The sequence below is a fragment of the Sesamum indicum genome, linkage group LG10 (genome assembly GCF_026168435.1).
Source record: "Sesamum indicum cultivar Baizhima isolate 11 linkage group LG10, ASM2616843v1, whole genome shotgun sequence".
NCBI lineage: Eukaryota > Viridiplantae > Streptophyta > Magnoliopsida > Lamiales > Pedaliaceae > Sesamum > Sesamum indicum.
The window spans coordinates 818,735-840,939 of NC_142666.1; the positions used below are offsets into that span (position 1 = coordinate 818,735).

A 22,205-nucleotide genomic window follows, 5' to 3' on the forward strand; every position below is an offset into this window, starting at 1 on the left:
TTAATTTAATAACTAAACTCTAAAAATATCGATTTGGAAGATAACACATCATTTTTATTTAAATTCTTTTTACAAACTAACTATCATTGCACGCAGTACTTGTGTCTATATCTTTAAATACATACACCATATGTTAAAATACAAAGTTGGTCGGACTGGGCTGGCCCGACTCAGAATCAAATTAGCCCCATAGAAAAATGGATTTGTTCGACTCAAGCCTGATTGACACTTAGAATTGGCCCAATCTAGTGGCTCAGGATCATTTGGTTCTAGTCCGAACTAATGAATTGGTCCAATTGGGTCAATTTAATAATGCATGATACGTAATTTTTTATTATTTACTTCTAAAATTTAGGAACATTGATTCATAAATACTCTTTGTTTAATTTATAAAAAAAGTTTATCTTAATTTTTTTTTACTTGTTATTATCTAAATTTATTATTTCAATCTTGTTAGTCGTGTGTAATTTTAACTATTCTTTTTTGTAGTTATAAATTCTTGGTTAATTTAATTTATTATTTATTTATTTTATAAAATAATTATAAATTTAAGTAATTATTTAAAAGATATCTCAATTAAATTTAAAAAAAAAAAGGCCCAATCGAGCCTGATTCGGGATTAAGCTGAGCTTGGATTAGGCCTTAATTGAGTTGGGATTGGATTTAAAAATAACCTAACGAGGGCCCTAACTAGAAATGCATTCCAATAAATGCTTTTTATGCAATATTTATGTAATACATACAGTGTGATCGGGCTCGAAATCGTCTGGATCGCTCTACGATCACGTTCGCGTTTCGCTCCCAAATCCTTCAGATACTGTGGATAAAAAGAAACGCTATCTAGTCGGGTTGGCACCCTACGAAGACACTCCGACGCTTAAGTCAGTTATCTTTCTTAAATGTAAAATGCTGAGATGTAAAATATGTTCCTTTTTTATGAATCTGAAAAATTACCTCTATTGGAGGAATTTTCCCCTTCTTATACTGAATGAAGCTTCCATCTCGGAAATGCCACGTGTCCCACGATCTCTGACTTTTGGATACCACTTACATGCACATCTTCTTGAATTATGCACCATGATCACACGTAATGTGCTAGGAATCCGTAATTATGCCCATTAATTATGTCCTTAAATATTTACTTACTTTACTTGAAATTATGTCAATTTAGGTCAGACCATTTAGACGCATAAAGTCACTTTTACCCTTTTTCTGGGGTATATCCGACTTTTTCTAAGTTCTCCCCCATCACAGTGATTTCTTGCGAACTCACAACCTACCATGAAATTTGAAATCTTATAAAATTACATTTAAATCGAAAGACGTTTATATAACAAAAAAAAGTTATGCAAGGACCTTACTAGTACTGCCATTTGGTGTAAAAATTTATGCTTAAGAATATATGTATATGCATATTTTTTAAGGATGATTACATTAATATTCTTTCTTGATCTATGGTCGATTACATAAATTACTTATATTTTTTATAATATTACAGAAATTATTCATAATTGTCAAAAACTAGCAATAATTTATCTAATATTATTGACTTTTTTTCAAAGAGAACATCATTTTTGATCGGTAGATGTATAATTTTTAAAAGACAAAGATGGTTTATATATATAGACCATAAGTCAAGAAGTGTAGATGTAATTACTTTAATTTTTTTTTTCATTCAAATATAAAGAAATGAATTTTATGCATTTATATGAAGGGCAATGTGATGTTTACGCGTGAAATATAATATGAGATGCAACATGAACGTACGCTAAAAAATCTCAATTGTAGATAATAATTTTAAGGGATGGTTATATTTACATTCCCTCATTTATTGTCTTTCTACACAAACTATTCTTGCCTTTTGACAAATTACAAAAACCACCCCTAACAGCCTTTAAAACTCAAAAATGTCTTTGTTGACTAGGTCAACTTTTAAAATAATTTTTCAAAAATAGAAATGCCTTTAGGGTGTTTCTGCAATTATCAAAATGTAAAAGGGGTGTCAAAATAATATTTAAAAAGATGAGTATATGACCCCATATATTTTTTTAATAATTATTACTAATTTTTAATTTAAATTAAAATTATTTTATTAATTTTTTTATTGAATCTTTATATAAAATTGCACCTTTTAATTATTAAAATATTAAATTATTTAATTAATATATATATGAAATTAATTAATTGATTATAAGTTTCAATTAAAAAATTATCACACTTGCATGTATTAGGGTAAAATACACTTTGCCCCTTTGAACTATTTGCATTTAACATTGGTCCTCCTAAACTAACAAATATAACACTTACCTCTTATAATTAAATTGTTAGACAATATTACCCTCATACTTTATATATATTTAATTCAAATAATTTCTTTTTTTTTTTAATAATGTTACATTTTAAGTTTAATTAAAATTTTCTTAATTGGAAAAAATATATTTTATTTATAGTAAAGTAAAATATAACTAATGAATTAAATAGTTGAATTTTATTATTTTTACAGACTCAAAGTTAAGTAATAAATGAGTAAAATAAATACACAAAAAAATTTCATGAGACATTTTATTAATTTTATAATAACATTAAGTTATTAATTATTTAGTTTCTTAGATAAAAATGAGTAATTACATATCAGTTTTTTTAACGTATTTTTTTTAAAATATGATAAAATATATTTGTTCAACTTTTTCTAAAAAGATTTAGCTTTTGGTTAAGTATATATATTTGTCAATTTCTTTTAAGAAGCATATATGAGTTGTTGGTTATATTATATTTATTGTGTGTCTACTATATGTATATATAATTTATATTCTACTTTTAATTTAAATTCTTTATTTATTAAAAAAATTAATTAAAAAATAATTTTATGATGATTTAGTGTGCAAAACACTGAAATATATTTAAAATAATATAATTGTTCAAGGCATGGGAGGCATTTTTGTTCATTCAAGAAGGTCAGTGTTACATTTGTTAGTTTAGGGTGGTAAATATTACATGATGAATAATTTAAAAGGGCAAAGTGTATTTTACCCTATATATTATTTGATTTATATAAATCTAATTAGAATTAATTAAACAAAATACATGTATTTATTAAAAAGATATTTTAATAAAATGGGGGTTAGGGTGGGCATGGCAAGTGTAGTTGGGGGAAGAAGGGATAATTTTTTTTAAATAAATAATTTAATAATTTAAAATATCTTTTATTAAATAAATTATTTATTTTATTATTTCTAATATAATTTATATAAAATACATAAATTATTTTTATTTTTAAGTTTAGTAACGTTTAGTTATAAATAAAAAGAGAGGATAAATATTTTTTTAATTTTATTATTTTACGAAAGGATAATTTATATATTAATTAAATAATTAATATTTTAATTATTAAAAGGTACGATTTTATATAGAGAATTAATAAAAAAGTTAATATAATAATTTATATTTAAATTAAAAATTAGTATAAATAATAAAATATATATAGTCATATTATTCATTAAGAAAAATACTTTAACACCCCTTCTACTTTTTAAAATAATTATAGAAACACTTCTAAGGGCATTTTTGTAATTTTTGTAATTTTTCAAAAAGCAGGAATAGTTTGTGTAAAAAGGCAATAGGTGAAGTGTGTAAATGTAATTATTCTTAATTTTAATTACTATTTCAAAAACTAGACTGAAAATACAAACAATTAGGACCTTAATTTCCTCAAGAAACACTTCTGTTTTCAAATGGATCCAATTTACAAAGAATGGCGTATATGTTAACACAACAGAAACCCTTAACTTTGATTACAAAACAAAGGTCTCATCTCTCTTCATACTTTTTGACTTGCATACATTACATGGCTCTAACTAAAAATGGGAGCCTTCTTACTTCTCTATACATATGTTACAGATCTCTGAACCAGAGAAATTCTTGAAGCATCACCACCAATTTCCTCGAACACTATCAACAAATTTCCAGTTGGCTTCAACCACGAACGAGGAACGTGATACCTGAGAAACCAATATGAGAGTAGGCAGAGTTAGCAAAGTTTGAGTACATGTACATGGTAATGGTTCAGTAGTTCGCTTTCAGAACTCGGTTATGATGTACCATCTTTGAGTGGGTTTTCCACAGCCGGATTGGCACTTTGCCTGCCGGAATGTGCCTGCATAGCTGCAAGTGTTGCATTGGCCTTTTGCATAAGCGGTCCAGTATCTCCCGATGCTCTGGCCATTGATCCACACTTGGCCTTTGCCCATGCTGCTGAGGTCCAAGGCCAACGGCTCGTTTCCTAGTGGTGCACTGAAGTAAGCCTGCAAGTGAAGTACGGAAAAGAATGCAAGTGAGGGCCTAGAATTTTGAGGCTGGACCGTGTAGGTAGATGCAATGCAGCTACTTAATGTTCAAGGGTGAACTTGTGATTGAAAACAATGGTCTAAGGCTGGCCTGAATATATTCAATTGATGAGAACTTGAACCACTGCAAATGTAAGATAATACTTTGACCTAACATCAACCACATGTACAATGCATAAGAAAGAAAAAGCCGGGGGCAAAGGGAAAGAAGGGAATTTTATGTCGCACATATAAGTTGAAATACATATCTTTCAAACTATTGATGCATTTTGTTTTTCTCCATCATTCAATAAGGTTTAGCTAATATTAGTACCTTGTACCATGTAAGTGGCTGTTGCTTGTTCTCTAGAAAGGATGCTTTCGACCAATCAATGGAAGAAATTTTACTCGGGGAAGCTAAGTCCATGGCTTCTCCTTTAAGTCCAACCTGATAAAGAGAATAACATTTGATCCAAATTTACCAAAATTTTTGCACGATATGAGGAACAAGACAACCAAGAAAAAAGCAAAACATGCTATCACAAACCTTGTATGACCATTTTTGCCTGGACAAGTCCCTTGTTCCGTGGTCAACCCCATGTAAGACGACTGGTCCGAGGACTCCCGTGCTCCATGTTTCAAAACGATGGCCGTCGTTCTTGAAATGGTAAAATAGAGGTATTAGTAAAGACGAATTTTCAATTATTCTTATTTTTTCAAGGGGATGCATTTAGACTTAGGTAACGAATTAGGAGAGTAAGGAAATAAGCAGATAACTGACCGGCAATCCAACAGCTACACTGAGTAGAGCAATGCTGTTTATTCCAGCATGCAAGTTGACAGCTCTTGTGAAAGTGAATTTTCTATTCCCCTGAGTCCCAAAGGCCGATCCTGGAATAAGGAAACATTTCAACTTCACTGTTTTTGGCAACATTTCAACTTTGCTGTCTATAAAACCGATCTTTATCTCCCCAATAAAGATTAATGAAATAACTTAGCTTTGATTTTTTTTGGCTAAAATTAGAAGGATAAGACTCTGTGTATCACCTGAAAGTTGCCCATTTATGAATACGTGCAAGACATGGCCTGCAGAATCTACGGTGAGAATTGGGCGTCGTCCTCCATGTAGAAAAGATTCAGTCGGACTTATCTCGATGCTGCAAAGATTGTTGGCTCATACAAGTTTGTTAGACTGCAGGACAACATATTTCCATGAAACGGGCTTTTGTTAAATTGTCTTCGTACCTGGTCGTGTACCATAGATAATCGCTAGCATCTCTGGTGACGTTTAACTGCTCCAAAAGACCAGGAACTGAAAATTTAGCATCAACTTCGCTGGCGGATACGTCTTCATTGAACGTTTCCCATGAGAGCATCCGCACATTGGTAGGTAGCATTTGAGGCCAAGACTTTTTAGACCTAACCTGTAAGGTGCAAAACTTCACTTGTAAGATGAATAACTAGACCAGAGACCTACAGTTTGGCTACCTTGGAGCAGCAAGTCAGAAACAAGTATTAGCATAACATTTGAAGCTTGTCTGATTTTGCACCACTAGAGGTCGTTTTGGCATATGACTCACCATGGCAGTGTTAAAAGCAACATTTTTGCAGTCGGGTAGTATGCTGATTGACCAGGGAGGCAGATCATAGTACATGTTATTGAACCTCACCCTTGCACTTGCATCCCAGTGGTAATTCGATAAAAATGCTGCACACTGCCCTGATTTTGAAGAAAACACGTGTGCCTGGAAACAGAATCGCTCAGCCATTCAGGCAAAAGATTAATTTTTACAACCATAAAAATATTTAAAGTTAGATTGGAATGTGAAGCCTGACAGGAACTCGCACTTTCTCCGACAGGGGCAATAAAATGAAAATTGTGCATCCTTTAGTACCCTCAAGACTCGTCTACTAACAATATATGAAAGCATAGAATCGTAGATATCAAACAACAAGAAGCAGACCTGCTCGTAGTTTCCTAAAGGAGTAACAGTGGGATCAGCGGCAACCAAAGCATGCTCACATAACTTTATTGCCTTATGAAGCTCCTTTAGATGGTCATACTTAGGCTGTCTAAGTACACCTGCGGAAAAGAGGGTATTGAACTAATTGGTTATGATGTAAACATACATGAAACAAGTAAAACTTGGTTTCACAGTACTTGTTCGCTTACCATATTCATCAATTGGAGCATCATAGTCATAGCTGGTGGTAATAAAGGGACCTCCAGCAGTTCTTCCAAAATTGGTTCCTCCATGATACTGGTTAAATAGGACAAATAAAGAAAGTGCAGTTAACGCACTATTGCAGGAACCTTAAGATCAACATTTTCTGAGTATGCTATGACAGATAGGTTGTTTGTGTCCAACCTAAAACTCTATTGCATTGATTACATGAACAAAAAAAATGCTCGTCCAAGGTGCATTAAACTGAATATCTCATAGTTGTTTCAACTTGAATCCTCTTTTGTTAAGGAATTTATATTGCCCTAAAACCAATATTCAAGTTTTTCAGGCAATTCTTTGAAAATACCTTAAAGAATGGAAAAATAAAGCACAAATTTCCTTACCATATAGTAGTTTATGAAGGAGCCTCCTTTCTGGACGAACCTAGCAACAGCAAATGCCAAGTCTTCTACCGGGCGATGATGAATTGGCCCACCAAATTCTTCAAACCTTGACAGCAAGCCATAGAAATATATAAAAAAACTATTACACTGTTTTTCTAGTCACTGAAATTTAGTGGGGGTATGAAGATACCAGCCAGTCCAAGCTTCTGTCCACATTGTTGGCTTGTAAGGTTTGTTTGGGGAAAAATAGTCGCAGTAAAAACCATTGCAAGTGTTGATCTGTCAATAAAATTTAACTAAACTTCATGAACAGAAGAAGAACACAATCATCACTTTCAGAGACTTTGATCAAAATTTAGCACAAAGAAATTCTAACTTTTTAAATGATCGCAAATGCAAGAAAATAAGAAGATACAACAATGTTAAATCAAAAGGCAAGAAAAATGTGTTTTCTTGCATATGCCAATAAACAAAGTAAGGATAATTACACACACAACCCCTAAAATTTTGGCAAATTACAAAAGAGTACCTCAATTTTGAAAAAACTACGTTTGACCTCTAGTATTCATGTTGATACTACGTATTTCTCCTTAGCCTACAAAATTTACAATGCAGAATGTGTCTGCAGGCAATGCCACTGTAATTTTCCAAAATCAAGCATGTTTTTCGGTAATAAAAATCAAATCTCAAAAGGTGTCGATGTAATTATATCAAGGACATATTACCACTGGATCAGGGGCGTCGTCTTCTTTACACATAACCCACGGCACACCGGTACCTAAATCGACGGCCATTTTTGCAGCCCAAGACATGTATGCATGACCGGCGGCACCAAAGTTCCTGCTCTCTAAACCGTACTCGTTTTCGATCTGCATTGTAACAGGGGCAATTAAGTATGGCGCCTTCAGATTGTAATCTTTTACTCTCTTGATAGAGTTGAGTTTCAGATACTCACACTAATATGCTTTCCTACGCAAATGCAGGGAATAAGTGTAATTACAGCAAAAATCAAGCAGAACAGTGAAAAACATGCCTGGGAGAGAATGATTGGGCCTCCTTGAGACTGAAACAGCCTCTCAGTCTTCATCATTTGGACTATTTTCTCAGTAAATCTTTGCATTGCCATCTGCAACACCCAAAAACGAAAATTGCTCATACATATATGTACGTTTGTGGAACCTACACAACATCCTTAAAATTCGCACACACACAGACCTTGAAAGGTTGATTGTCGGTTCTGAAGCTAATGCCCGGAACATACTTCAACCAAACGGGGAACCCTCTGAAACCAAAGGTATGAAAAAGCACAGATAATGAGCAAATCACTGCAAATATCAAACACAGAGAGATATTAGTACTTCATTGCAAGAACAGAAATGGCTACCCAAAATTCCATTCTGCACAAATGTAAGGCCCAATGCGAAGATGTAGGTAAAGCCCTGCTTTCTGGACCAACTTTACGAATCTAACCAAATCATATCTTCCCTCAAAATTGTACTAAAAACCCACAAAGTAGAAGACATCAGTTAGCAATGTAAGGAAAAAAAAACAAAAAGAAAAGAAAGGAAACATGGTAAATATATGTAGGGATAAGGAAGAAAAGTACAGTTCCAGGTGAAGGTTCATGGAGGTCCCAGAATACATAAGTGTCTATAGCATCCAAACCTCCATCCTTAGCCTTCTGAATAAGCCCTTCCCACATCTGCATTGTAAGAAATTTTCAGCTTTAACTCTCCCCAAAAACAAAAGAAAAAGGAGAAAACGAAGAAGAGTAATTAGTTTACATCAGGGGTGCTTCTTGGGTAATGAATGGAGCCAGAAAACAGAATTCTTCTCTGCCCATTGATGATGAGAGCCTTTCTATCATAACTGACACTGCAATGTGAATGCTGAACAACTGAAACCAGCAGCAGCAGCAGGCATTTCAACAGACACTTCGGAGCTGAGATAGCTTTCATTTTTCTATTTTTCTTTTGGGTTTTCTCTTCCCTTGAAGTAGAGGAAATGAGGAAGAGAGAGAGGTGAGTTCTTGTGGAGGGAAATGAATGCTGAAATGAGAAAGAATGTGAAGATTCACTGACAACAAGCTTTTAAAATTTTAAACATATAAATGCAGCACTAAAGACAATAACACAATGTTGTGTGCCTTTTGATTTCTTCGTTTAACTATTTACACGGCACACTGCACAGTGCTTTCTTTCAACTTGGGAATGCTGTTTCATTTGTCTCTTTTTCCTGGGCTTTTTTTTTTTTCTGTCAAAAGTTTTCATAGACCATTTAATGCATTTGTCAAAATAAAAGAAAAAAAAAGGAATCCCAAGTTGCATGAAGTAAAGAATTCTTGGGATGGGATGGAGCTGAGAGATAGCTCAGAAGTTGAAAACACTGGAGCAAGAAAACTGGATTTTAACTGTTGTGAAAGTGGAGGACAACTATTAAACATCTTGACATGTTAGAACTTAGAAGGAAGGGAAAAGACAGAAGAGATTTGAGTGATTTTAACTCCAATACTATTACTGACCAACAGCATATTGTTGGAACTATAAATTATTTATATAAATACTTATATATTACTGATCAGTATAGTTTTCATATCGACAGGAAGAATCAAACACTCAATGCAACAGAAAATGACTGTTCTTAGCATTTGAGGCCACAAAATTTGGCAAACTAATCCTTTTCATGGATAGGGGAAGTTGATGCTTTTAGGTGAGTGGTGTGTGAAAAATGTGTTTGTTGAGTTGTTGTTGTGTGTAAAACAAGAGAAAAATGCTTTAATGATAATCTGTGGTGTGTTAGCTTAACACTTTTTTCCTTGGAAAGAGTGAAAAGAAACAAAAGAAGAATCTTCCTACTACCCTTTCTTTCTTTTTTATTTTTATTTTATCACTTTTTGCCCATCTGAATTTGATGAATGCAATAATAGAGTATCACTGTCTGGATTGCTAAGATAAGCACATTCACAGTGCTTTTCTTGGGACCTTATCATTTAATTCACACAATGATTGACACTAAACACATTACTATTTATTCTTAGATCTCTTTTCAGATCTCTTAATCTTAGTAACAAATCAAGACAATCAATTTATTTTCATAAATTTTATAAATGAAAATTTCCAGATTAAGAAAATACAACAAGAACTAGCAGAAAAATTAATAGTAAGTCCATTTTACCAAGTAGATTTAGTACTTGATTAATGGTCAAATTAGGTAATATTTTTTTTAATTAATTAATTTTTCACAAGGTATCTATCCATTCGTCTTATTAACTCAAGATTAAAATTAAATAACGTTGTAATATGAATTGATGAATATCAGGGTCTAAATAGATTACAACAACTAGACTAGCCCGATAATTTTTAGAATTTCTACTAAAGTTGTTTTAGTGAATCCGGTACTCATCATGGTAACTTCATTTTTGATGATAAACGATATGATGTGGATGATCATCCTAATTCATAAACGAAGCGGACCCCAGTTCTTGTTAGATGGATAGAAGAAAATGAGATGAGGATGATCATCCTACCTAATCCATAACTCATGAGGTCCTCCCTTCTTTCGCATATCCATAACCTCAATTATTTTCACGTCCACATGTTAGTTGGAAATTGCAATCAACAATTTAATTGACAGAAATTTTTCAAGCTTTTGTAGATTCAAAAAAGAAATTGTTTGAGATAGCAAAATTATTTAAAATCACAACCAAAAGCATGTTGAGATGAAGAAAAAGAGAAAATAAAACAAAAAAAGTCAAAATTTTCTACTATAAAATGATATTGCATGTGGCGTCTCACGTTACATATACATACACATATGTATATTCACTTATGTATTTAAGTAAATATTGTATACACTAATATGTATATTAGAAAGTATTGTAAATCGAACAACAACGAGATAAAATGGCAAAAATTGGCGAAACTTAGTCTATTTTTAGTTTTTCTTTATATAATTATATTTATATCCTTTATCCTAAACAATTGAATCAATTTACACAGAAAAAAAAGAAAAAAGAGAAAAGAATCCAGTTTTCTTCCCCTCCCCCCCACTCCTTCCCCAATCGCAGGCCCCCTCCCTCGTCCCAGTCCACGCCGTCGCCATCTTCCCCCTCCATATTAGAATTGTTTATACATAATATATATATATAAAGTAAATATATATATATATATCTCATATATATATATATGAAGAGAGAGGAGGGGGCGAGGAGGGTGACGCGGCGGCGGCAGCATGGGCTGAGCGAGGGAGGGAGGGAGGGGTGGGACGGGCGGGGTAAGAAGAAAGGTTCCAATTTTGTTTTTCTTTTCTTTTTCTTTTTTTATATGTTTTGAATTAATTTAATTGTTTATGACAAAGAGTATAACTGTAATTATTTAAATAAAAACTAAAAATGTACCAAAAGGGTATTATGTCTATTTATTTTTTTCACAGGGCATTTTTTGCTAACTTATTTTTTATATGAGATTTATTTATTTATTTTTTTAGAACACAAAGAGGTAAATTGTTTTTTATCCATAAATTTGTAATTTCATTTTTATTTATAATTACTGATAGATAAATTCGGTTATTGATGGGTGTGATAAAGTCATAATGTAGCTATCATTTTTATTAGAAAATAATAATGATAAGATACACAAAGGATGCAAGCCGTACATAGTGAAGTTGAGAAAATGGTTGTGATTTTTTGTGAGATATATCTCATCGACTCCATTCGACCAAGTCATTATACTTGATTATACGAATAATTTTCTCATCAAAAATATATATACATATATATGAAACACATATTACTACTCTAAAAGTGATATCATATCACCTACAATTATTAAATTTCCTTTCTTAATTAATATATTTTGCACGTCATGCCAACTACCATCATCTCATATCTGTCTTACCAATCACATAATATTCTAAAAAAAATACGTCTAAACCAAATTAATTCTATCTCATTTTTTTCTCTTATGAAATCACATGCAATCAAGACTAAGACGTGTTAATGAATTATAAGAAAGATGCTCCAAGAAAAGGACAGGAATAGAGAGGAGGCCCATGTGAGCTGCCATTTTGACAAGTCCGTGTCCACTACGACTCTTTTGTCCGCACTGACTCAACTAGAATGTCGGTTTGGTTAACCAAAACAATTCCAGTTCCGTTAAAATCTCATTCTGCCCATCCCAATGCTCTCCAGACTACTGTAATTGTAGTAGTACAAGTGCAGCAAAATCCGTGACCATCTACAGGGGAAATTGCACTTTTGGGTCCACACTATAAAAGATGTTCCATTTTTTATCCCATTAAACACATTTTATCGCATAAACTAAAAAATTATAACACTTGAAACCAAAAATATTATAATTTTTTCTCCTATAGAACCAAATATGCTATAATTTTTTTTACGGGACTAAATGAGCCAAACGTAAAAACCATAGAACCACAAACACAACATCCTATATCATGTGGGGACAGAAAGTGCAATATTCCCCCACGTACCTCTTCATAAACACCACTCTAGTAAATATAACGCCACACTTGTTTCTTACGCTCGGAAAGAAACTCTCAGTGGGATTTAGAACCGATCACCTCAACCTAACAAAGTACACCTTGCACTAGGATAAATTAGAATATCCAACCTAACGCACCAAACCAAACACGGTCTTATAAAAACAAACACACCACAAAAGGCTAAATACTTGGGGAACAAAAGACAACGCACGCGAAACACATCATGTGCACTGCCTTAGACCTTAATATTCCGGGCGGTGATAATTTATTTCTCCACTACGCATTATTCAGGCAGCCCACCACCTTCTATATCACTCGGATAAGTTGCTGCCCTACCAAAAAGGGAGACCAGATAGGCTTAGATATTACAATACAGCTTCTCCTTTAATATATAGACATTGACACTAGCTTTGTGTCAATTGCATATGCCAGACAATGATCCATCATGACACTGCAAAAAAGCAACCCAAATCTTCTTCAAGACACCCCATCAAGAATACAGATTGCTTTTACTACAAGGGAAAATGAGTGGAGAAGAAAATTCCAAAGCTAATGAGAGGTAAAATGATTTCCCCTTGATGGTTGGGAGGAAAATTTGAGGGTGTGGCAAACTTGAGTTCCCAGTGCTGCTTGTACAAAATTTTTTAAGAGTTTTGAGCATTTGCATTCCCCATCTTTTGGGCACGAAAATGGAGGGAAGAAGGAAATAAGTTTACCTTCAGCCAAAAATGGAGTTACTGAAACCAAGTGTAGCAACCCCTCATATTTTCGATCCCATCTACACCAAATACAAACACATTTGCAGCTCTGAAGATCGAATGTTTCTTGTGTTCAACATTCCTTATGTTCTGCCTATATGCACCAAATCTATTTCACTGAGGAGTTGGATTTCTTTTCATATTTCCTGCAGATCATCAAAATTTAAGTGCCTGGATAACAAATAACCTAATGTCAGAGGAATAAAGCATAAAACTTAACTTGCCTTGTCAGAAAATTATGTTTCAAACCATCTTTTAAGCTGCTTGGAGCCTTGCTTCTTGTCATCAGTTTGAATAGAGTCGCTCCCTGAAAATTTGGATCTGTATTGTTCAATCAACATGTCAAGTCTATCCACCACATCACGCCCCACAGGATCATTCTTTTTACTCCATTTTCTGTTCCTTGGACCATTGCCTTCTTTCAATTGTTCAGATCGATCATGTAATATCGTTCTTTTTCTTGCTTCTTTGCTTTCTTGCTTATTAAAAATATTGGCTGAACCTCCATTAGGCAGAGTCTCGTGACCACCAGCCTGCCTTCCTTTCTGCTGACCTGTAACGTCTGGCTTTGATCTTTTTAACTTTTTCTCTGATGAAAAACCCCCTCTTTCAAAACCTTTCTGCTTCTTGGTAAACCTGCCTCCTTTGGGAGCAGTTCCTTCACTAAGTTTGTTCTCCGTTTCCATCTTTTCATACCCCGAAGTTTTTGTTGATGCATCATCATCTCTGGACTTGCGCTTTCTTGATTTCATGATTGCATTAGAACCGGCTTTGCTTAAATGGTCATTTTGCTGCAAATCCTCTGTGCCACTGTTAGAAGCCTGCTGCTGAACTTGCAGCTTTTCTTGCCGAAGCTTCAGCTTCTGGACATTATCTATGGCAAACTCCACAATAGGCCGATGTTCAGGATCAAAAGTATCTGTATACCATTAAGAACTCTGCATCAATTTCAGTAGCATTTTCATTCTATTGAATAAACGCATAAAGTTGGCTTTTGATCCAAGCAAAATGGATGAAGATCAACCCAGGAAATGACTGGGCTGTAGCAAATGGAACCAATCTACAATAACAGAACCAAAGACTATAATTTGCTTAAGAGACACTGACCAGGATTATTGTTGAGAACTCTCAAGGCCACAAGTGCATGTTGATGCTCTGTGAACTCTAAAAAAGCTACTCCACGTGGACGACTTTTTTGGCCTTCCTTTCCTTTTTTTGAATCTGTTAAGATCTTTATCTGCACATGCATAAAAAGGTTATATAAAAAAACTCTTTCTATCAATAAACAATAAAAATAAATCTGATGAAGTATCCTTAACATTAGAAATCAATTACAATAAACCATATTCAACCTGCCGAATTGAGGGTTTCTGCTTTGTGGCACGGGAAATAACTGCATCCATAAAAAGTCGTCTAAGATCGTTTTCTTTCATTGTCTTTGGTACATTGTATACAATGAGCCTTGTCCTTGATATACGAAAGTTTGGGGAACGGAGCTTAGCCATCTTCTCTTCATGCAACCTACATGTCGTCAGTAAGAATAATGTCAAAGAGTGGTAAAACATGTGAAGACAAAAATATCCAAAAGAAAAAAACATGTCAAAGATGGACATCAGCTAGTTGAGGGTTTTAAAATAAACAGTTGTTATAACACTCTTCCATAGCCTCACATCCATCAATCACTTCAGAAGACATTGTTAAGACTTAAGAGTGAGCGGCAACAACTGCATATCCAGAGCTTTGCTATGCTGGCAAATGGCCTCATATCCAGAGCTCTGTTATGTTGGCATATATTCATGCTTTACATTTGGAGCTGGCCAATCCTATGTCTTTGATTTTCAGACAAGGAGCAATAATATCCAATAATGGCATATATACCAGATCATCAGTAAGTTTAAGAGGACGATAAAAAAGTAACAGTCTTAATTGTCGTACGGTATTCAACCATAGCATTTCTAATTCCATCGTCTAAATAAATTGACCAACTCAAAGTAATAGCAGCATATGAGACATTAATAAGAATCCATGTGAGGAAGTGAACATAATGACAAGGACTTCCTCTGCAAATTACGTACTTCTTTCGTTTTGACATATCACTGGCGGAAACTCCTTCTGCAGCAGGCATCCCTTCTGTGATAAGACCCTCCTGTTAACAGATGACAAAACATAAAACTACATGTAAAAGTTATGTCCCAGCATAAACAGGAAAACTATAAATACCAACATTATAACTCTCGATCAATAGATCAGATGCATTTTAGTTAATATATAATGACAAGAAATGAGAGAGAACTAGGAGATCAACCTTCGCAAGGTATAGGTTGCGATGGTCCTGATCATCTTTTTTGGCCTTCTCCAATGCTTTATTGTGAGCTGATTTCTTGTCCAAAGCTTTCAGCACTTTCACAGCTCGGCCTTTTATTAATATACCCAGACCAGCAACAGAGTTGGCCGCTGAAAATGCAGCATTGGCAGCATCCAGTGTTGTAAACTTGAGAAATCCAGTTCCACGTGGACGTCTGCAGAAATATGGAAGATGCCCATAGAGTCAGGATAATGTGTGAAGCATGTAAAACACTTTGAAAGACACACATCCTTACTTTGTGACTTGATGAAGCACCGGTACAAAGGACTGCACTTCTCCAAATGCAGAAAAACGTTGTTTCACTTCTTCACAAGTGACATCAAAAGGGAGATTGCTAATGAAAATAGTTCTCTGCAACTCATCTTCTCCTTGATTTGACTTGATAGTTTTCTGGTTTCCTCCGGTATCACTCACTGTGGCTGCACCATGGGTGCCGAATGCATCATATGACTTTTTTTCAACTGGCATAGCTTCATCATCAATGTTTTCCATTGGCAGTACGTCACTTCCAGAAACATTTCCAGAAGATGATGAAATGAAGTTCTTCAGTACATTTCTTGCAATCTCAGCCTCTTCCTCAAAATCAACTTCAGGCTTACTCTCATTTTCATTAACCGGATCTGATTCTGATTCATCTGTCATATCATCACTATCATGTGCTTCTTTTGATTTTCCAACTGATTCCACATCATAATCTTCCGATTCGCTGCTACTTTCATCATCTCTCTCCTGACCTATATCCAGAACATGAAATCGAAAGATAGTATCAAACAATTATCAAGGAGATCTCCTAGATGTCGAACTACACAGAGAAAAATAGCTATGCGCAACCTTGCGTGACAAGTAAACAAACACTTTCTCGAATCTGATACTCTCCTACAAATATTTTTTCAACATCACTAGATAAGATAAGAACAAGGTTCTAGCTAATTAAGTAGCTAGTATAGAACAAGAGTAAGGACATCTTAGAGAAAATCAACAGAGAGTAAAAACTAAGTTAACTTCAAAGAAGAAAGATAAGAGGTCAAATACCATCTCCTACGGCAGCAACATTATTATTTCCAACTGTATAAATCTTCTTTGGAACAGCCCAATCAACAGCAATTGGTCTTTTACCAAACTTTTTCCCATTTAAGTTCTTGATAGCCTGCATAAGAACAAAAACTCAACCATATAGCAATGGTTCACTAACACAAGTAAAGCTTAACAAATGCTTCTAAGGCAGTTAAAAGTTTTTCTGAATGCAATGCAATGAGTCTGCCCATGAACAGTAGACTTCATACTGCACTTATGTCTGGAAGAACGTCCTAACAACCATGCTGCAAGCTATTCATGAAAAGGGGTATAAGTTCTTTATTCATTTTCTAAATCCAAATATGATACAATATTTTTGCTCCATACACAAGTACGCCCCAAAGTATAATTGCGTCAAAATCAGTGAGAAACCCCTTGAGAATAAGCACGCCTCTCCCCACATGGGCATTATTGCTCCTGTATCAAGATGCTCCACATGCGTATTGGTTTCAGTATCAAGTGAAAACTTTGACAACCAGGCAGACCATGTTCTTTCCGCCAAACACCTTTTATATCCCTTTCTTTACAATCTTCAGTATGATTTTCTTACACAAAATTGGAAAAGAGGACAAGCTAATTCCTATGGCTAGTGTCCACATTACCATAGTACCTAGTGTCAAGTTATTTCCAGTAAAACATATTCAGAAAATATGCAACATACATTTTCTGCATCTTGCTTTGATGTGAACTTAACAAATGCAAACCCTTTAGATAACCTGCAAAATGCAAACAAGAAGGAAGGAATTAGTTGAACATTAGATGCAGAGCAATTAAAGTATTGATTAAAATATCAAAGAATTACCCAGTTTGAGGATTTTGAGGAATAAACACATCCCACACGAATCCTACAGCAGCAAACATATCTCTTATCTCGGCCATTTTAGCCTGCAACCAATAGCCGATAGAGTGAGAAGAAGCAACTTCCATGCTTAAAACAAAACCTCCAAGAAAATACTATTGAATCATGTAAACATAGTGGTGATAATCACATCTGAAACTAGAAATTCTAAAGAGAAGGATGAGAACCTTGAACGGAAGATTTCTCACAATAAGTTTCCACTTCTGAGTTTTAGAGCCCTGGGCAACACATTCAATGGTAAAAATGATTAGTTGTGAAACTTTGTGTTAATTAACAAAAGGTAGACTTCAGAACAAACAAGTACATGTCATTCAAGGACTTAAAGCAATCAAAGCGACGGTCAACAACAATAAGAGTGTGAACCAAAGATTACAGAGCTTAAGCCCCTTAATCAATCAGTATTGTTATCTAAAATTGATTTTTTGACTTAGATTAGAAGGGTCGTTGTGACAATATTTGGAGTTTTGAGACTTTTTAAAAAGAACAAAAAGTTGACCAGAAAAAAAGGATAATGAAGAAATTGAGATTCAGATTTTTAACTCAAGAAGTCAAAATTTTGAGCAGTGTTAAGGGGTAATGTTGGATAAAGACAACAACACAATTTGCATAAACTTAGTTATATTTAAGCATGATAAGATCTTAACTACAGAAACCAGATTTTTTTTTTCCCTTTTATTAAATACAATGAATGAGATATTTCTACCTCTCCACCAAGTTGGCGTGCCCAAACAGATCCCCCCTGTATCTCTTTTTGGTGTAGTGCTGCAACACACTCACGAGCTGATTTTACACTTGTATAAAGTACAGATGACGCATTCTTTTTGCATCCATCTTGAGCTAGCCCTAAAACTCATATACCTCAGTGAGTATAATAATACCAAGTAAAAGCATTCAATTCTTCAAGAGCATATGAACTGGTAAAGGTAAGATGCAGCAAAAGTCTAAGTAGAAGCTAGAGCTCTTACTGAAATACTAATCCTAAATTAGGCAACCATACAAAGTTTAATATGCAAAAGAAAATAGATTACTAGGTACTGATAAATCTGAAGCAGTCCAAATAGGTAAGCATGATAAGATGCAAATACAACTAAAGAGTATGGTAGGCAACATGATGAAAGTGCCAGAAACCTTTGAGAATACGCAGAGTAGATAAAAATATGCAGATGGTAAAAGGATTATCATCAATGTAATAAAGAACCAGATAACTGAAGCAAGAGTTTCCCATAGGACAAAAAACGGAAAATTCTGATACAGTCCAAGATGGTAGGTGGAACTTTAAAGGCAATAATTGTCAAATGCCCATGCACCCAGTTGGGGAAGTTTTGAGGATTTTCTGAAATTTGGGAGAAGCAAGCTGGTGCACCAAGCAGTCTTCTAAACCCCACAACTTCAAATTTATAAATTTGTCGCTGACTAAAGTTTTCATAAATAAATAGTTTTGCCTCAGAAGGCAGAAAAATAACATGAAAACAGAGGTTCCAGCACATCACATTGCTTCATCATTGGATATTCTGTAAAAAAAGATAGTCTTTGTAGCGAATTTTATAGGTTGGTGTTCCAAAATAGTTGTTTAAATGTCTTTACCATGATGATCAAGTTCTTCCTCTTGAAGAGGGTAAGTGACAGAGCACACTGTACCAAACTCCCTAGCCAGACGATGAACTTCCTCGGCCATATCAGCATTAAGAAGGCCACCAAATACAACTGTCTTAGCAACCCTGTTTACCATGACGAATAATTTATATGTTAGATCAAAATAACTAAACAAAGGACAATGTGCGAATGATGTTTCAAATTACAAAATATACCTCAACAAATTAAATAAATCAAATTTAATAGCAAAACTAAACTCCAGCCAATAAAATGAAAGCCAGAGAACATTCTTTATCAGCGCTGCGGAGAAAGTAACCATAAGTATTTGCGTATGCGGTATACCTAATGCTACTATAAGATGCCCGCACTATTTTTATATTATGGATATCAAAAAGAGGAAATTGAACTTGGGGATACAAAATATTGTAAACTAATATTTTAAACATTAAGGAAGTTCCTAAATAGATCCAGGTAGGCACTAAATTGCAGTCCTCAAATTAACGAAGTTATAAGATCAAACAAAAATCAATAAACAAAACAACTAAAGGACCCAAAGAAGACGAGATCCATGATTGGACTTTAATCTCAAAGATGGCTATTGATTTAAATATAACCCAGCATATCATAAGTTGCATAACCAACATAATTAGGAAATATAATGACAAGAGTGGTCGATATGGCATCTGAAACAGCACCTTTGTTTTTCGATATTCTTCCCTTCATCAAGAAGACCAGTGGAAACAGCCGTTCCTTTTCTTTTATCCCTTGACTCACCTAAACAGTTTTCAATTAATACTTATTAAGTTCAATGTATGAATATACAAGCATGTATATCTCAGCCTTCCAGAAGCAAGAACCTTTTGCTTTAATATTTGAAGACTTGTCAATTTTGTCCACTGCAGTTCCAACAGCCTTGTCATTCTCTGTATGGCCAGCATCTTCAGATTGAACTAATAGATACAAGACGTGAGGAAGCAAAACATGGTCGTAACTTTTCCAACATGAGCATACAGAGGAGAAGTGCATGGAAAAAAGTTATTGTAACTTCAACCATGAAATTTACATATGCTCTAACAAGTGGGAGGATAGAAATAAGGGAACAAGTTATACAATGACAAACCTTCATTTACTTTTCCTCGACGTTGCTCAAGTGGAGCACGGTGTGTGGCTTGTTTGACAACAACCTTTCTACCTCCAACAGTCGACCCATTCTTCAGCTCAATGGCACGTTTAGCATCGTCAACAGCAGCACTATATTCATATTACAGATCCAACATTAGCACTCGCACTGCTGGTAAACATCCAGATGGTGATGCAATATATGCAAACTTAACTTACAATTGAACATAGCCAAAGCCACGGTGTTCAGTAGACCCTGACACATAAACAAATAGCAAAAGATGCACACACTTAGAACCGAAATAGCAAGCCAGCGGCAAGGAAGAACCAAACTACCACTCAAATCCAATATAACTAGTCAAAAACACAATTCCCAAAGTATCATGTTTCTCAAGTTTTATCAGCAATTACAACAGCTGGGGAAATGGAGACTTGTTTTTAAGATAAAATACATAATTATCCAATGCCATCCTCAAGTAGGAGTTCATGTAAGCATACCCTTCTTCATGACCATAAAGCACCTTCTTATTGGTCCAACCTCACTGAAAACTTCTTCCATCTAAAATATAAAAAGAAACAACAAAACGTCAGCATTAATCTTACTTGTACAGACTATTTGTGCGTGAACTTAGTAACTGTTACATACAAGCAGCGAAAAAAACACACTTGCTCTGGGCGCGCAATCACACAACGCACACAACATGTATCAATAGAACGATGTCTACATGTTTACTCACAGCAGAAATAGAAATACCCACACAAAGAGTATATACAAATACACGCATGCACACACTCAGGGTGGAAAGATTGCCTGAGAGTTGGTGAAGGAGAATGGCAAATTTGCAACAAATACGGTAGACGGGGAGTGCTCATTATCGGCACCGGCGTTCTTATCCTTCCTTTTTCCCATCGCCACTTAACAGTTCGAAAGCCCTCTTTTGCTGGAAGAAATAATCGGAACTACGTTTCAACAAAGGAATTAACAACTTTTGTCCATTTAACCGTAAATAATTGGACACCGATTTGGTCGGCCGGCGGAGCTGTCCCGTCGTAGACGCCGATTTTCTGGTGGCAAGGATTTATACGGGGGTTTTATATAGGGTTTTTGAAATTTGGAAGGTACACACTCCAACGGGCCATTCTCAACATGAGCCCAGCAAATACAAAACCCAGCACACCTACTAGTAACACTAATAAATCTCGATACCGAAATCGAACGGCTCCGAGGCATTTCGGCCAAGTTCCAAAAGTATGGATCCTGAGCAAAACTTAATTTGGGCCTCAAAGGATCCAGTTCTGACCCGTATTAACCGGATTTTTTCAGTCCGATCCTACAAACCCACAGGATCCGGATTAAATAATAGTTGAAAATCGTAATACATCCGAATTTACTCAAATTTTGGATTCATATAGTCACCATGTAGGGTTATAATATTTGGGGGGGGGAAATAATATTTCAAAGTCTGTAGCCAAATGAATTTTATACCCAATTAAATAAAGACAAGTGCCAATAATATATTAATTTTTAATTTTTATTTATATTTTAGAATTTACTAAATCAATTCATAGTATAAACAGTCAATTGAATTGATATCTTAATATATATAATGTCATCAAATCAATGACCGACAAGTGTCAAAATAAAATATTTCGGCCAATCAAATTATGTTTCACAGTCAAAGATTCCAATCTGATCCGAGTCGAAATTCACGCAACCTCTCTACCCTAGTCAGAGACGAAAATGATCATTCAGGTTGTTCGAGATCGCTACATCTCCCCAACTAATGTACGGGCCCTTAAAAAAAAAAGAAGCAAATCGTTAGGCTTGCTGGGGTAGCCCCCAACTAAAACCCTCTGATGCTCAAGTCAGTGATGGTATCGAGGTCGCCAACAAGCAGGACGCTAGAGCATAAGCGAGCTTAAGCGATCTAAGTAAAGTATTGGAAGTAATTAATATCTAACCATAAATGTACTGATTAAGGAGTATTTATAGTGTACGAGGGGGTTCAGTTGTCCAATAGCCGTCCGCCACGTGTCCCGAGTT

The 22,205-nt window shown here is 34.8% G+C and overlaps 2 protein-coding genes across 6 annotated transcripts; both read right to left on the bottom strand.

Moving 5' to 3' along the window:
* Window positions 1-3,676: 3,676 nt before the first annotated feature.
* Window positions 3,677-9,408, bottom strand: LOC105172910 (beta-galactosidase 3). The gene is made up of 18 exons (XM_011094524.3): window positions 8,676-9,408; window positions 8,498-8,593; window positions 8,276-8,388; window positions 8,107-8,173; window positions 7,925-8,017; window positions 7,617-7,760; window positions 7,082-7,170; window positions 6,892-6,997; window positions 6,496-6,583; window positions 6,287-6,405; window positions 5,903-6,067; window positions 5,568-5,746; window positions 5,370-5,479; window positions 5,104-5,213; window positions 4,870-4,980; window positions 4,657-4,770; window positions 4,099-4,301; window positions 3,677-3,998 (listed from the first exon to the last, which is right to left on the bottom strand). Exons 1-18 carry the CDS (start codon window positions 8,847-8,849, stop codon window positions 3,881-3,883), a joined length of 2,199 nt encoding a protein of 732 aa, XP_011092826.1. The 5' UTR covers window positions 8,850-9,408; the 3' UTR covers window positions 3,677-3,880.
* Window positions 9,409-12,319: 2,911 nt separating this feature from the next.
* Window positions 12,320-21,313, bottom strand: LOC105172908 (RNA-binding (RRM/RBD/RNP motifs) family protein). 5 transcript variants are annotated; one of them, XR_848687.3, is made up of 20 exons: window positions 20,973-21,313; window positions 20,660-20,720; window positions 20,381-20,417; window positions 20,163-20,293; window positions 19,900-19,992; window positions 19,738-19,816; window positions 19,034-19,167; window positions 18,153-18,292; window positions 17,617-17,667; window positions 17,393-17,475; window positions 17,252-17,306; window positions 16,549-16,663; window positions 15,752-16,250; window positions 15,457-15,670; window positions 15,227-15,297; window positions 14,504-14,672; window positions 14,259-14,388; window positions 13,376-14,070; window positions 13,110-13,284; window positions 12,320-12,844 (listed from the first exon to the last, which is right to left on the bottom strand). XR_848687.3 is itself a non-coding variant. In XM_011094523.3 (19 exons), exons 1-18 carry the CDS (start codon window positions 21,069-21,071, stop codon window positions 13,388-13,390), a joined length of 2,832 nt encoding a protein of 943 aa, XP_011092825.1. In that variant the 5' UTR covers window positions 21,072-21,313; the 3' UTR covers window positions 12,320-13,297; window positions 13,376-13,387. The 5 variants fall into 5 exon arrangements, 3 of the variants coding, with proteins under 3 accessions (XP_011092825.1, XP_011092824.1, XP_011092823.1); XR_848686.3 differs by having other exon boundaries at window positions 13,110-13,297; XM_011094523.3 differs by having other exon boundaries at window positions 12,320-13,297; window positions 19,900-19,980.
* Between the last annotated feature and the right edge of the window lie 892 nt (window positions 21,314-22,205).

Bases quoted from the DNA above. Each gene is read 5' to 3' on its own strand.
- LOC105172910 (XM_011094524.3), bottom strand. From the start codon at position 8,849: ATGAAAGCTATCTCAGCTCCGAAGTGTCTGTTGAAATGCCTGCTGCTG. The intron at 6,406-6,495 runs GTAAGCGAACAA...TCTTTTCCGCAG, and splicing joins TGCTCCAATTGATGAATATG to GTGTACTTAGACAGCCTAAG. The intron at 5,480-5,567 runs GTACGAAGACAA...CAATCTTTGCAG, and splicing joins TATCTATGGTACACGACCAG to CATCGAGATAAGTCCGACTG.
- LOC105172908 (XM_011094522.3), bottom strand. From the start codon at position 21,071: ATGGGAAAAAGGAAGGATAAGAACGCCGGTGCCGATAATGAGCACTCC. The intron at 15,671-15,751 runs GTAAGGATGTGT...ATATTTCTGCAG, and splicing joins GTGCTTCATCAAGTCACAAA to ACGTCCACGTGGAACTGGAT. The intron at 14,071-14,258 runs GTCAGTGTCTCT...AATGGTATACAG, and splicing joins AGTTCTCAACAATAATCCTG to ATACTTTTGATCCTGAACAT.